Source organism: Oncorhynchus tshawytscha, linkage group LG23 (genome assembly GCF_018296145.1).
Source record: "Oncorhynchus tshawytscha isolate Ot180627B linkage group LG23, Otsh_v2.0, whole genome shotgun sequence".
In the NCBI taxonomy this organism is placed as follows: domain Eukaryota; kingdom Metazoa; phylum Chordata; class Actinopteri; order Salmoniformes; family Salmonidae; genus Oncorhynchus; species Oncorhynchus tshawytscha.
Window position 1 is genome coordinate 15,261,350 of NC_056451.1, and position 15,787 is coordinate 15,277,136.

Genomic DNA, 15,787 nt, shown 5'->3' on the forward strand with positions numbered 1-15,787 from the left:
TGGGAGAATGTCATATGGTCAGATGAAACCAAAATATAACTTTTTGGTAAAAACTCAACTCGTCGTGTTTGGAGGACAAAGAATGCTGAGTTGCATCGAAAGAACAGCATACCTACTGTGAAGGTTGGGGGTGGAAACATCATGCTTTGGGGCTGTTTTTCTGCAAAGGGACCAGGACGACTGATCCGTGTAAAGGAAAGAATGAATGGGGCCATGTATCGTGAGATTTTGAGTGAAAACCTCCTTCCATCAGCAAGGGCATTGAAGATGAAACGTGGCTGGGTCTTTCAGTGTGACAATGATCCCAAACACACCACCTGGGCAACGAAGGAGTGGCTTCGTAAGAAGCATTTCAAGGTCCTGGACTGGCCTAGCCAGTCTCCAGATCTCAACCCCATAGAAAATATTTGGAGGGAGTTGAAAGTCCGTGTTGCCCAGCAACAGCCCCAAAACATCACTCTCTAGAGGAGATCTGCATGGAGGAATGGGCCAAAATACCAGCAACCGTTTGTGAAGACTTACAGAAAACGTTTGACCTCTGTCATTGCCAACAACTGGTACATAACAAAGTATTGAGATAAACTTTTGTTATTGACCAAATACTTATTTCCACCATAATTTGCAAATAAATTCATTAAAAATCCTACAATGTGATTTTCTGGATTTCTTTTCTCTAATTTTGTCTGTCATAGTTGAAGTGTACCTATGATGAAAATTACAGGCCTCTCTCATCTTTTTAAGTGGGAGAACTTGCACAATTGGTGGCTGACTAAATACTTTTTTGCCCCACTGTATATTTGTCTTGCGGAAAGCTTTGGTTGTTTATCTCTTTAACAGTCAGAAAGCTGGGTGTTACAGAAGCATAGCTCCAGTCAGTCAGTTACAGGTTTACATCCAACGTGGTCAGCTGTTTCCTTTACATGTAGTTCTTATTAGGTGCATATATCCCAGAGTATAAAACAGTCATCTACAGGGTGACAATAATAATTCATTCAGATTTTTACAACAAACCAAAAACATCCTGTGACTTCATTTACAGTCATGTAAAACACAACAGCATTAACAGTAAACAAGTGTGTCTGTATGTCAAGGGTGTGTGTAATGGCATATGTTCTGTGTGTTTTTGTCCTGCCCAGGACAGTGAGCAAATTGCTGTGTGTGTGTGCAGCAGTGTACATGTACTGTATGTCTCAGTCTTTGTGGCCTTCTTTCCTGTAGAGATCAGTCAGTCCTCTACGACCCTAGCAGCGAGTTAGTTAAGTGAAGGGGAGCGGTCAGTATTCCACAGCAGTTCTATGTAGGGCCACTTGGTCTGGAGGCAGCGCTTCACTGGAGTGTCATCTGTCCTCACCATGGGGTCCTCCAAGCCCAGGACCAGGGCCGTACCCTGCACATACTCCACCTGACAAAGAGAGACAACACACACCAACACCTTACATTATCATAGTGGTGTGACACTTTCAGGCTGTTTTAGAGGTGTGTGTGTGTATATCTTACCCTCTCGTTGTGGTTGGACTGTTTCAGGCCATTGTAGTGGTAGACAGGGAAGGAGTCTGGGATTCCAGTATCCTGAAAACACAATATACACCAGTTAACAATCATGGAGTCATCTCTGGGATGCGTGTCGATAACTCTGCTCTAGAAGGTGTGTATATGGGAACCCAGACAATTCAGCATACTTTAGCCTGAAACCCTATCCATAACCCCAAACCCACATACGTGTGTGTGCGCGCGTGCACACACACACGCATTTGTGAAACCATAACCCCAATCCCACAGAACAGCCTATATTAGAAACCAGTCAATAGTGACACAGAGCCAAACACTTTGTTGGGACGTTCCAGAATGCTAATAGACTGTGTGAGTATGTTTACGTGAAACCATAACCTCAGTCTGTGTGTGTGTCCAGTTGGCTAATGGCAGTATAATTTCTTTGTGGCCGAGGGCCATTCCTCTGGTGAGTCCCCGAAGCCCTGATCACTTTAACACAGTTCCCGCTCCTCTCTCTCTCTGTCCCCCCTCCCTCTTCCCACCTTTCTTTCTCTTTGCCTCTCGCTCTCCCACTCTTCAGCCATGGTTCCCTGCCACAGAGTCCCTGTCTGAACAGGAGTTTGTGTAAATATATATTTAAACATTTTGGTCACCAGTGCATTGCTGTAAAAGATTTGACTCAACAAATTCATATCTATCGTCAGCCACAAGCCACTAACAAAACAGAAGCGCTCATGTACGTACACGCATACACCAAATCGGTCTTCGCAGCATGTTTTATGGATGTCGCTGCAGCTTTAAAGTATCTCAGCTCCTCTTCAGTTACCTGATCAGGGAAGAACTCCAGGAGGAACGGAGCCAGCAGCACGATCCCCAAGCCCTCTGGATCCAACTTACTCTTCATCAGACTCACACTGGAGAGGGAGCGAGGGAAGAAGAGAGGGAGGAAGAGAAAGAGGGAGGAAGAGAGGAAAGAGTTCAGTTTGTCAGACATTTCAACATTGCTGTACTTAGACTATAAGACAATGAGACATGCCTCCAATTCTTCAGAAAACCTAAATCAGCCCCGTGTGTCCGATTTATTTATTTATTTTTTATTTCACCTTTATTTAACCAGGTAGGCAAGTTGAGAACAAGTTCTCATTTACAATTGCGACCTGGCATGGCGACCCGATGGAGGGAGAGGTAGTAAGAAGAGACATTGGGAGAGAGCTAGTGGAAGGGAAAGGGTGGCGGTGAGGAAGGATGAGGGGTGGAAGTGAAGAGGGAGGGGGAAGGGGTGGAAGTGAAGAGGGAGGGGGAAGGGGTGCAGGTGAGGAGGGAGGCCGAAGGGGTGGAGAAGGGAGGGGTAGAGGTGAGGAGCATGGGTGGAGCTGAGGAGGGGGGGGTGGGGGGTGAGGAGGGATCGCAAATGGTGGAGGTGAGGAGGGAGGTGGTGTGAAGGGCTGTGAGGTATAAATGTGTCATGTTCTGTGTAAAAGATTATGTGTAAGAAAGCAAACACTGGAGAAATGTACGGTAACCCCGTCTGATGAGGAGTTCTGGTGTGTGTATGTGTGATACTAAATATACCACTAGACATTCCTGTGTGTTACAGCAGTAATATTATTCTTATTCCACAGTGATAAAACAGAAAAACATTTCCCTTTTAAGGCAGAAATAAGAGGAGTGTTACATGCTCAGACACAGAGGCTGATAACCCAGTTAAGACTGTGTGTGGGTGTGTGGGTCATCTAATGTTGCAGTTAGAGAAATAATCCTCTGCATTGTCATTAATAGCAGACTCCTACATTTCCTCAGTGAAAACAACATCCTGAGCAAATATCCAATTGGCTTTTTACCAAGTTACCACACGACAGACCAGGTATTCACCCTACACATCCTAATTGACAAACAAAACAAAAGCAACGTTTAATCATGCTTTGTTGATTTCAAAAAAGCTTGAGACTCAATTTGTCATGACGGTCTGCGATATAAATTGATAGAAAGCGGTGTTGAGGTAAATAAAAAAATATACAACATAAAAATCCATGTAGAGGGGACTTTTGAGCTTTAGTCAAAAAGTCATGGCGGCTACAAAAGGCAACATTACAGGTAACATTTTTACCTGGACTCGAGCATTAGCGACAGAAAAAGCCTCCAAGAAGAAGCTAGCTTCAGAAAAAGCTAGCGCCATTAGCCAGGAGCAAGAGGACCCGTTCCCCCCCTGAGGCCCAACGAATGCCAACCTCGCACTCTGTCGAAGACATCCTTTCTGAGTTGAGATCCCAACGTACAGAACTCAACATGAAATTAGATGCCATTAACTCTCAGCTCAGTGCGATAGGGGGCAAGGTGACAATCCTGGAAAATGCTTTGCCTGACATCAACAACAAGAACCATAAACGCGGGGCGCCTGGACGAGGCAGAGAGGTGAATCCTATCCATGGAAAACTTATTGACAGACACCATGGAAACAATAGCATATGCTAAAAAGAAAATAGAGCATCTGGAAGAGAAAACAGAGGACCTGAAAAATAGGGGGCGAAGGAATAATTGTGTTCTATTAAATCTGGGTGAAAAAGAAGAGGGAAAACATGCCCTTGATCCGCTACCTGCAAGACAAACTTCCCGAGTGGCTCCACCTGTCCACCGACAGGCCCATAGAACAACTCGAAAGAGCTCACCGAGCACTGAGGCCCCCACCAGCAGCCAGACAACCACCGCGCCCAATCACCATACGTTTCCTGAGATTCACCGACAAGGAACGAGTCCTACAGGCGGCAAAAATCAACACCATTACAGTGGGAAAGGCCAAACTCACTTTACACCAGGACCTATCAGCTGGAATACGCCGAAAGCGCAGAGAGTTTGACGAGGTGAAGAAATACTCCATTGACCGAGGCATCTTTAGGGGATTCAAATACCCAAACGAGCTTAGGATTCTTCACCAAGGAGCCCTGCGACACTTCAAAACTCCTGAAGAGGCATAACGTTTTTTGAAAGACAATCCTGGTCAATGAGAAAATGGACCAATGACTAAATACTATTACTGTTATTACTAAAGGAGGTAAGACAACATATAGCCGATATCCAAAGACCCACCCGCCCCGCTAAATGTTATTATAGCCGTCTAATCTATATTTATTTTCCTTTAGCTGAGAGGGAAAGGCTCTATAGCCTAACCTAGGCCTACTAATGTTTCAGCCTACTTTTATTTCCCGTTGCTATTATCACTTGTGGTTTCCTATGTCCCTTGGGGGAGGTATATGTAGGCTGGGCTATTGATTTTATTTTCTCCCTCTTAATGTGGTCTGAACGGGGGCTACATTGTTACTTACTCAACGCGGGGCAGAGAGGAGAGGATGAGGCATTTCTTTGGTGGGGAGATGGAGACGTTGTGCGTTGCTAACTGTTCCCTTTTATTATTTTTTTCAGAACACAGGATTGAGACTGAGCGAGGGGGGGGGAGGGGTAATAGTTCCAATGGGATATGTTGAGTGTTTGGGAACTCGGTTGGGGTGTTCAGAGATTATTTTATGTGAACGCAGCTGTAACTATTATCCACCTTTACCCAGAGATGACTTGCACTAAAGTTCGATTACTGTTCGATGACGATGACTAGCACCTTAAATCTATTGACATGGAACTGCCATGGTCTAGGTCATGAAATAAAACAGAAAAAGATACTATGTGCTCTAAAAAAAAAGAGGAAAAAGCAGACATTACGCTATTACAAGAGACACACCTCTGTGATGCCGAACATGCCAAACTCCGCAGAGCTTGGGTGGGACAGGTGTATTTCTCATCTTTCAAATCAAACAGTAGAGGTACAAGCATACTTATCCATAAGAATGTTCCATTCATAATTGACAAAAACATATCTGATCCGGAGGGGAGATTTACTTTGATAACTGGGTCACTGTATGGACAACCAATTACTATCTTAAACATATACGCCCCTAACACAGATACCCTGGCTTTCATGTCAAAAATGATAACCCTGTTCAATGAGCATTGTGCTTCCTTTGGCGTGGTGGCGGGAGAATTTAATTGTACCCTTAACCCAACCCTAGACAAATCATCTCAAGTTCCCACCACAAACCCTAGATCTGCAAAGATGTTGAACTCTCTTACTAAAGAGATGGGACTGATAGATATCTGGAGAGAGACTAATAGCTCATCTATGGACTATACATACTACTCTAATGTCCATAACACCTACTCCCGTATAGATTACATTTTTATCCCAAAGAGTTTCATAATTTCAGCCACGTGTACAATCGGACCCATAGCACTTTCAGATCACGCCTTTGTCCACCTACGCTTTGACCTCTGCAAAAACCTCCGAGGTCAAAGGGCTGGAAATTCAACACCTCCATGTTATCAAACGAAGCGTTCCATACATTGGTAACTACATGGATAGACAACTACACACAAGACAACAAAGATTCTCCTGTTTCTCCGGCCACAATGTGGGACGCTGCCAAAGCCACACTAAGATGTCATCTAAATGCATATGCATCCTCTAAGAAAAAAGCAATGGAAGCACACAGGCTAGTTCTTGAGAGGGAGCTAGAATGCTGTGAAAGAGTACATAAACAATCCTCAGACTGCACCTCCTGGAGTCAACTTAAAGCAGCCAAAGCCAAACTGAATTTGGACTACATTCGGGAGATAAAAAAAGTTATTTACTAAACAGAAATACCATGAGTATAGCCATAGGCCTAGTAGATTGCTTGCTTACCAATTTAAAAAAGAGCAGTTAGAGCGTACAATCATGGCTATCCGAACAGCAGAGGATGAGGTCACATATGACCCAAAAAATATCAATTTAACCTTTCATGATTTTTACTTATACCTCTGAGAGAAAACAGACAGCGGCAGAAGTCCACTCCTTCCTAGAGGTAATCTCGCTACCTAAACTATCAGATACAGACTAAGAAGATCTCAACTCCCCCGCACTCCTGAGGAGATCCTGGAGGCAATTAACTCCATGCACCCTAATAAGTCCCCAGGCCCAGATGGATTCCCCAGAGAGTTCTACAAAGCATTTTGGCCCCAGTTTAGCCCTATTTTCATGCCAATGCTGGATGATCTTTACAAAAACTGAGTTCTCCCAGACTCAATGCACACAGCTCGCATTACAGTGTTGCTCAAAAAAGACAAGGACCCTCTATCCTGCTCGTACATTCCGGCCCATAAGCTTGTTCTATTTCGACAACAAAATAATTACCAAATTGCTCGCCAAAAGACCAAACACTCTTATTCCCAAAATAATAAAAGTGGACCAAACTGGATTCATTTGAGACGGATACTCTTCTGATAACATTCGCCGTCTTTTTGATATTATTGATCAAGTAAACACACAGAAGACCCCTGTCCTGCTGGCTTCACTGGATGCTGAGAAGGCGTTCCACAGGATGGAGTGGAGCTTTCTGTTCTCAGTCTTAGAAAAGTTCAATATGGGCCCAAACTTTATTAAATGGATCAAATCACTATACTCTCATCCATAATGTCATGGTGACTACTAATGGACTGAATTCTGACAGATTCCCTTTGGGACGGGGCACAAGACAAGGGTGCTCGCTGTCCCCCCTGCTCTATTTGTTGGGGGCGGAGCCGCTGGCAGAGTTGATAAGGAGCAATCCAAGTATTACGGGTGTTTCTGCAGGTGGTCTGCAGCACAAGATTTCGCTTTACGAGGAAGATGTCTTGCTCTACATATCCAACCCTGAGAAATCCCTCCCATTTTAGACAATTGCTCAGTATGGCAAGTTCAGGTTATAAGATCAATTTGAACAAATCCACTGTCTGCCCTCTCAATCTTACGCTCACCAGCTCTATGAAGACACTATGTCCATTCCAATGGAAGTCACAGGGGTTTCAATACCTTGGGATCTTCATTACACCAGATCTGAATAGCCTTTTCAAGGAAAACTATCTTCCACTCCTGGATCGAATAAAGAATGATCTCCAAACCTGGATCTCCCTCCCAATTAGCTTAGTAGGAAGAATTAATGTCATCCGTATGAACATCCTCCCTAGACTGAACTATTTATTTCAGATGCTCCCATGCTATCTCCCAGTTTCCTTTTTCAAAACAACTAACCAAAGCATCATCAAATTTATATGGGGCAATAAAACACCTAGGATCAAGTTCTCCACTCTATCAAAACCTGAATCTAAGGGTGGTCTTGCCCTTCTCTCCCTTCAATTGTACTACTGGTCTGCCCAAATCCGCAACATGCTAACATGGATCACAGACAGACAAGAGTCAACGTGGATTCAGATAGAAGCCCAATCCTGTGGTTCATTGCCACTAAGCTCAATTATATTCATGAATAACTTTAGTGAAGTGGGCAACATGGCCAAAACCTTTGTGATTTACAGCACCCTACTAGCGGAGGGACTGTAAGAAATACCTGGGTATTTCCTCCCAAATATGTTCTCACTCGCCCATAGTAGGCAACCGAGACTTGCCAAAAGTCCTGAAGGATGCCAACTTTCATCTTTGGCATATTCTAGGAATCAGGACCTTTTCAGACCTATTTCATCAGAAAACCACTATACTGGAATCCTTTCAAGAGCTCTGCAGTGAATTCAATGTGCCAAGATCCCATTTTATTTATTTAAAAAAAAAAATTCTTCAAATTAGACATGCCATTTCCTCATTTACTTCCAAGAGGTTAGAAACTCAGTTGAATGAAGTTGAAACCCTTCTTGTCACAGCACAATCCATTAAAGGCAAAATATCTTATATCTATAGACTCCTTTCTGAGAAAGGAGGCTCCTCCTTTACTCCTTTAAAAATAATCTGGGAAAAGGACCTTGGTCTGACTATCAGTGATGAGTTATGGGCGGAGGTTTGCGACAGGGTATACTGCTCCTCTACTAATGTAAAAATGATTTTTTTTGTACAAATTTTATTACACTCCTTTGAGACTCCATAGCATGAAATCTCTCCTAACTGTAAAATATGTACCTCTGAAAGTGGAACCTATATGCATGTATTTTGGAACTGTAGAGAGATTGCTAGATTTTGGCAATCTATACATACTGCTGCACAGAAAATCCTACAGTTTGATATGACCCCGTGTATCCATCTTCTTAATGCCCAGCAGGACTTTGTTCTTGATCATGACAGAGACCATTTGCTTATGACTATTACATACTTTGCTAAGAAATTTATTATTCTATTGTGGGCCTCTAATACCCCTCCTACATTTAAAATGTGGATTGACCAGATTGCTGACTTTCTCTTGAAAATCTCACTTATGACCTCCGCAAGAGACAGCCCAAGTTTGATAGACTCTGGTCTCCACTACTCAACTATATTTCAAATTGGACAGAGTGAATGGGGTGATTAGGGAAATGAGCAGATGCATGTTGTGTAAGGTGCTGTAAAATCTAAAAACTAATTATTTGCTCACCGTCTCAGCTAAGGCTGGAAATAGCTAATAAGAACCTTGATAGTGCTGCTGCAAGTATTATATATATATATATATATATATATATTTTTTTTAAAATAATTATATATTATTATTATAATTATTGTTTAAATATATAATTATTTTTTATTTCTATTTTTTAAAGGTCTGTCACATCTGTGAATGTGGAATGTATTTTGTTGGTTGATTGAAAAACAAGAAAACTTAATAAAACTTGAATTTTTAAATTTTTTAATCCATGTACAAAAACAATTGTGCAGTTAAAATGGCCAAAAACACAGATTTCTTTCCTTATGGCTGTGGGGGTGCGACAGGGATGCAGCTTGAGCCCCACCCTCCAACATACACTGAGTGTACAAACTATTATGCTGTTTCCATATTAGACTGACCAGGTGAAAGCTATAATCCCTTATTCATGTCAGTTGTTAAATCCACTTCAAATCAGTATAGATCATGGGTGTCAAACTCTGGCCCGTGGGCCAAATTTGGCCCGCGGGGTAATTATATTTGGCCCGCGAGACAATACCAAATTACTACTAGAGCTGGCCCGCCGGTATTATACAGCGCATTCACCACTAATACTACGAATCCCATAATGCTCTGCTGTTTTCGCGCGCCAATCAGGACAGGACCCAGAAACGCTCTCTCCTCTGTGACAGTAGTCATAGCAACATAGACGCTACAACTGTCAGCGAGCTAACCCTTCCCAAAAATGGCGAAAGAAAGGCAGAAAACAGGAGCTTTCTGGACAAGTGGGAGGCAGAATATCTGTTTACATATGTAAAAGACAAACCTGTTTGTCTTGTTTGTGGAGTCAACGTGGCTGTAAGTAAGGAGTACAACATTAGACGACACTATGAAACGAAACACCATGACAAATACAAGGACCTGGACATGACTCAAAGGAGCCAGAAAGTAGAGGAGATGAAAAGAAGTTTGGTTTCACAACAGAATATGTTTAAAAAAGCCACATCACAAAGCGAGGCTGCTGTAAAGGCTAGTTATATAGTGGCAGCAGAGATCGCAAAATCAGCCCGGCCCTTTAATGAGGGAGAGTTCATGAAAAAGTGCATGATGAAGGTTTGTGACCTCGTATGCCCAGAGAAAAAACAAGCATTTTCAAACGTGAGCCTGAGCAGGAACACAGTAGCTGATCGCACATGTGATCTTGCCACCAATCTGTATGACCAGCTGATGGAAAAGGGAAAAGATTTTGTTGCGTTCTCCCTCGCTGTGGATGAGAGCTGCGACGCATCTGATACTGCTCAGCTGTCAGTCTTCATCCGTGGAGTGGACTCAAATCTGTGTGTTACGGAGGAGCTATTAGGATTCAAATCAATGCATGGCACAACCACAGGAAAGGAAATCTTTGAGGAGGTTTCCAAATGTGTAACTGAAATAAAGCTGCCGTGGGATAAACTCGTTGGATTAACGACAGATGGTGCGCCAGCGATGTGCGGTAAAAAGAGTGGACTGGTGGGCATGGTTCGGGAGAAGATGCGGGAAGAGAACTGTGCAGGTGAGCTAACTGTTTACCACTGCATCATACATCAGGAAGCACTGTGTGCCAAAGCCCTAAAGATGGAACATGTTATGACCACAGTAACACAGGTAGTTAACTTTATAAGAGCCAAAGGTCTAAATCACCGCCAGTTTAAATCTTTTCTGGAGGAGTGTGGTTCGGAATACGCAGACGTGCCGTATCACACAGAGGTGAGATGGCTAAGCAGAGGAAAAGTACTGAACAGATGTTTCGAGCTGCGTGAGGAAATATGTCAATTCCTGGAAACCAAAGGGAAGGATACAGCAGAGCTCCGGGAGCAAAAGTTCCTGTGTGAGCTGGCCTTTCTCTGTGACATCTCGAGCCATCTCGATGCGCTGAACCTGCAGCTTCAGGGGCGGGGGCGCATCATCACAGACATGTACGCTGCAGTGAGGGCCTTCAAAACTAAACTGTGCCTGTGGGAGAATCAGATGCTGCAAGGAAACCCTTGCCATTTTCCCTGCTGCCAATCCATAAAAGCGCAGATCTCTACCACCGTGTTCCCATGCGCACAGTTTGCTGAAAAACTTAGTGTTCTCGCCGCTGAGTTTAGCCGGCGATTTGCCGACTTCGATGCCCAGAAATGCAAGTTTGAACTGCTTAGTAATCCCTTCGCAGTCGATGTGGAAAATGCACCAACCAACATCCAAATGGAGCTGATTGAACTCCAGTGCAACGACACGCTGAAGTCAAAGTATGATGCTGTGGGCGCCGCACAGTTTCCACGGTTCATCCCTGACACAATGCCTCAGCTCCGCACCCAAGCTGCTCAGATGCTCTCCATGTTCGGCAGCACTTATCTATGCGAGCAACTTTTCTCCTCGATGAAGATGACCAAAACAACTCACAGGAGACGTCTGACTGATGAACATCTTCGCTCGATACTGAGGATTTCTTGTGCAATAATTAACGTTTTCTTTATGCACTTTTTCTTGCTACAAGGCATGGGCTTGAATGGTTGATTGATTTATTATCATTTTATTTGTAAAATTATTAGCCAGTGGAAAAAGTTTATTTTGGTATTTAAATCAGAAGGCTGCAAATAGAAAAGAGGCATACAATTTTTATTTAAATTTTATTTATTTAATAAATGAATGCCATTGATGTGTTTTTTCATTTGAAATTCGATTTTGCATGTCTCCACTATTAAATTATATATTGTATGGTAATAAGCGATGCTTGTTCCATATTCAATGTTAAAGCAAAACTTGTTTGGGTCCATATTAAAAGGTTAATTTGTTCAATGTTGGCCCGTGACTTTGTTCAGGTTTTACATTTTGGCCCACTGGGTATTTGAGTTTGACAGCCCTGGTATAGATGAAGGGGAGGAGAAAGGTTAAACAAAAATATTTTTAAGCCTCGAGACAATTCAGACATTGATTGTGTATGTGTGCCATTCAGAATGTGAATGGGCAAGACAAGATTTAAGTTCCTTTGAATGAGGTATGGCAATAGGTGCCAGGCGCACCGGTTTGTGTCAAGAGCTGCAACACTGCTGGATTTTTCATACTCAACAGTTTCCCGTGTGTATCAAGAATGGTCCACCATCCAATGGACATCCAGGCAACTTGACAACTGTGAGAAGCATTGGAGTCAACATGGGCCTGTGGAATGCTTTCAACACCTTGTAAAGTCCATGGACCGACAAATTGCAACTCAAGATTAGGCAGGTGTTCTAAATGTTTTATACACTCAAGTGTATACATCCACAAATTGACAAGGGAATCTGAAGAACAGTCTGGAGCACCCGGCCTCACCCTACTGGAATCTGAATTCAAATGTCTATTGTTTGCTTCTGGTGCTTTGTCCCCAACCAAAGAGAGCCTACAGCAGCACCTAGATCTTCTGCACAGATTCTGTCAGACCTGGACCCTGGCAGTGTGCTTGCGGGGTATCCAGATTGTTATACCGACCTTGTGACATCCCGGGATATTCAGTAATACCGGCACTGAACACAAGGGCTGCCATTTTCAAACTCCACTGCAATCTGGAGGTTAGCAATGCTAACAAGTACATGTATAATCCCATAGAGAATGCTAACTAAATGCTAACGAGCGCAGTGCAAACATTTGATAGTCTCTGCAGAACAGACATCCCAGCTCATAAAGTTAAACAACTAAACTCAAATTCTACTCACAGGTTACCTGACGAAAAAAAAGAGACAAAGACTCTTGATCCAGGAGGGAATTATCTGCTGTTACCAAGCAAAGCTTGATTTTGGAAGACACTAACCACTTAGCTAGATAGCTAACTAGCTACTAAATTAGTAAACTAAATGCACAACAGAGCATTTAGCACATTTTAGATTGTGCAAGTTCTCCCACTTAAAAAGATGAGGCCTGTAATTTTCATCATAGGTACACTTCAACTATGACAGACAAAATTAGGAAAAAAAATCCAGAAAAATCACATTGTAGGATTTTTAAATAATTTATTTGCAAATGATGGTGGAAAATAAGTATTTGGTCACCAACAAACAAGCAAGATTTCTGGCTCTCACAGACCTGTAACTTCCTCTTTAAGAGGCTCCTCTGTCCTCCACTCGTTACCTGTATTAAATGGCACCTGTTTGAACTTGTTATCAGTATAAAAGACACATGTCCAGAACCTCAAACAGTCACACTCCAAACTCCACTATGGCCAAGACCAAAGAGCTGTCAAAGGACAGATTGAAGCCTACCATCAGTAACACACTACGCCGCCAGGGACTCAAATCCTGCAGTGCCAGACGTGTCCCCCTACTTAAGCCAGTACATGTCCAGGCCCGTCTGAAGTTTGATAGAGAGCATTCGGATGATCCAGAAGAAGATTGGGAGAATGTCATATGGTCAGATAAAACCAAAATATAACTTTTTGGTAAAAACTCAACTTGTTGTGTTTGGAGGACAAAGAATGCTGAGTTGCATCCAAAGAACACCATACCTACTGTGAAGCATGGGGGTGGAAACATCATGCCTCCTTCCATCAGCAAGGGTATTGAAGATGAAACGTGGCTGGGTCTTTCAGCATGACAATGATCCCAAACACACCGCCCGGGCAACGAAGGAGTGGCTTCGTAAGAAGCCCCGAATTTCCCAGAATTTTGTCTGTCATAGTTGAAGTGTACCTATGATGAAAATTACAGGCCTCTCATCTTTTTAAGTGGGAGAACGTGCACAATTGGTGGCTGACTAAATACTTTTTTGTCCCACTGTACATATAAATATATGGATGAGCGATGGCCGGGCGGCATAGGCAAGATGCAATAGATAGTATAGAATACAGTATAGAATACAGTATATAGATATGAGATGAGTAATGTAGGATATGTAAACATTATTAAAGGCGCGTTATTTATAGTGACTAGTGATTCCGTACCAGGCGGTGATACAGCCTGACAGGATGCTCTCGATTGTGCATCTGGAAAAGTTTGTGAGTGTTTTAGGTGACAAGCCAAATTTCTTCAGCCTTCTTCACCACACTATCTGTGTGGGTGGACCATTTCAGTTTGTCCGTGATTTGTAGGCAGAGGAACTTAAAACCTGCCACCTTCACTACTGTCCCGTCGATGTGGATGGAGGGGTGCTCCCTCTGCTGTTTCTTGAAGTCCACAATCACCTCCTTTGTTTTGTTGACATTGAGTGAGAGGTTATTTTTCTGACACCACACTTGTTTAGTTTGTCTGAAAGCAAGATGTCAACGTCTGTGATGGGGCTGGTTTTCTTTTTGTAATCTGTGATTGACTGTAGACCCTGCCACATACGTCTCGTGTTTGAGCCGTTGAATTGCGACTCCACTTTGTCTCTATACTGACGCTTTGCTTGTTTGATTGCCTTGCGGAGGTAATAGCTACACTGTTTGTATTCGGTCATGTTTCCAGTCACCTTGGGTACAAGATCTCTGATGCACTAGCTAATAAACTTGCTCACCGAGTCAGTGTATACGTCAATGTTATTGTCTGAGGCTACCCGGAACATATCCCAGTCCACATGATCGAAGCAATCTTGAAGTGTGAAATCCGATTGGTCAGACCAGTGTTGGATAGACCTGAGCACGGGCGTTTCCTGTTTTAGTTTCGGCCAATAGAATGGGAGCAACAAAATGGAGTCATGGTCAGATTTGCCAAAAGGAGGGCAGGGGAGGGCAAAGCTTTTCAGCTTCCAGGCAGACACCGGAGGGCTTTGCATAGGCATTTTGTTGTGATACTAGAATAACCTGTTGAGTGTAGGGGGCAGTATTTTGATGAAAAACGTACCCAAATGAAACAGCCTATTTCTCAGGCCCAGAATATGCATATAATTAGATAGATAGAAAACACAAAAGTTTCCAAAACTGTCAAAATATTGTCTGTGAGTATAACATAACTGATATTGCAGACGAAAACCTGAGGAAAATCCAACAAGGAAGTGCCTAAGAGAAACAAATCTCCCTGTTCCATTGCATGCCTTCCCTCCATTTAAAGGGATATCAACCAGATTCTTTTCCCTATGGCTTCCACATGGTGTGAACAGTCTTTAGACATAGTTTCAGGCTTTTATTCTGAAAAATGAGCGAGAATGATCACATCGCGTTAGTGGGTGGCTGAGTGCCAGCAGAGTTTTGCATGCGCAACAGCTTGGAGCAAACATTTTTTTCTCTTTCCTATTGAAAAAGCTACGGTCCGGTTGAAATATTATCAATTATTTATTGTAAAAACAACCTGAGGATTGATTATAAAAAACATTTGACATGTTTCTACAAACTTTACGGATACTTTTTGGAATTTTCCTCTGCCCCGTCGTGACTGCTCGAGCCTGTGGATTTCTGAACAAAACGCGCCAACCAAATGGAGGTATTTTGGATATAAAAACAATCTTCGTGGAACAAAAGGAACATTTATTGTGTAACTGGGAGTCTCGTGAGTGCAAACATCCGAAGATCATCAAAAGGTAAGCGATTCATTTTATTGCTTTTCTGACTTTCGTGACCAATCTACTTTGCTGCTAGCTGTTTGTAATGTTTTGTCTGCTGAGAGAGATGTCCTAGCATAAACGCTTGGATAGCTTTTGCTGTAAAGCTTTTTTGACATCTGACACGCCAGGTGGATTAACAACAAGCTAAGCTGTGTTTTGCTATATTGCACTTGTGATTTCCTGAAAATTAAATATTTTTTGTAATTTAATTTGAATTTGGCACTCTGAAATTCAGCGGATGTTGATGAAAATGATGCCGCCAACGGGATGGGTGCGCCAAGAAGTTAACCGGTTCTCATGCTTTTAAAATAACTGTTCAGTTCCCCTGCCAAATGTATGACCATGTTAGAGACACATATTTCCTTCAGATTACACAGGCCCACAAAGAATTT

At 42.8% G+C, this 15,787-nt stretch overlaps 1 protein-coding gene across 2 annotated transcripts in view; it reads right to left on the bottom strand.

Annotated features, from left to right (window-relative positions):
* Positions 1–830: 830 nt before the first annotated feature.
* Positions 831–15,787, bottom strand: part of LOC112222823 (ubiquitin carboxyl-terminal hydrolase MINDY-3) — a 51,406-nt gene continuing 36,449 nt past the window's right edge. Inside the window, exons 13-16 of one of the 2 annotated variants that reach the window (XM_024385615.2) lie at positions 2,318–2,405; positions 2,034–2,099; positions 1,498–1,569; positions 831–1,402 (exon numbers count right to left, since the gene is read on the bottom strand). In XM_024385615.2, the coding sequence (XP_024241383.1) occupies positions 1,253–1,402; positions 1,498–1,569; positions 2,034–2,099; positions 2,318–2,405 (376 nt within the window). In that variant the 3' untranslated portion in view covers positions 831–1,252. The remainder of the gene's footprint in view (positions 1,403–1,497; positions 1,570–2,033; positions 2,100–2,317; positions 2,406–15,787) is intronic. The other variant, XM_024385616.2, reaches the window with a different exon arrangement.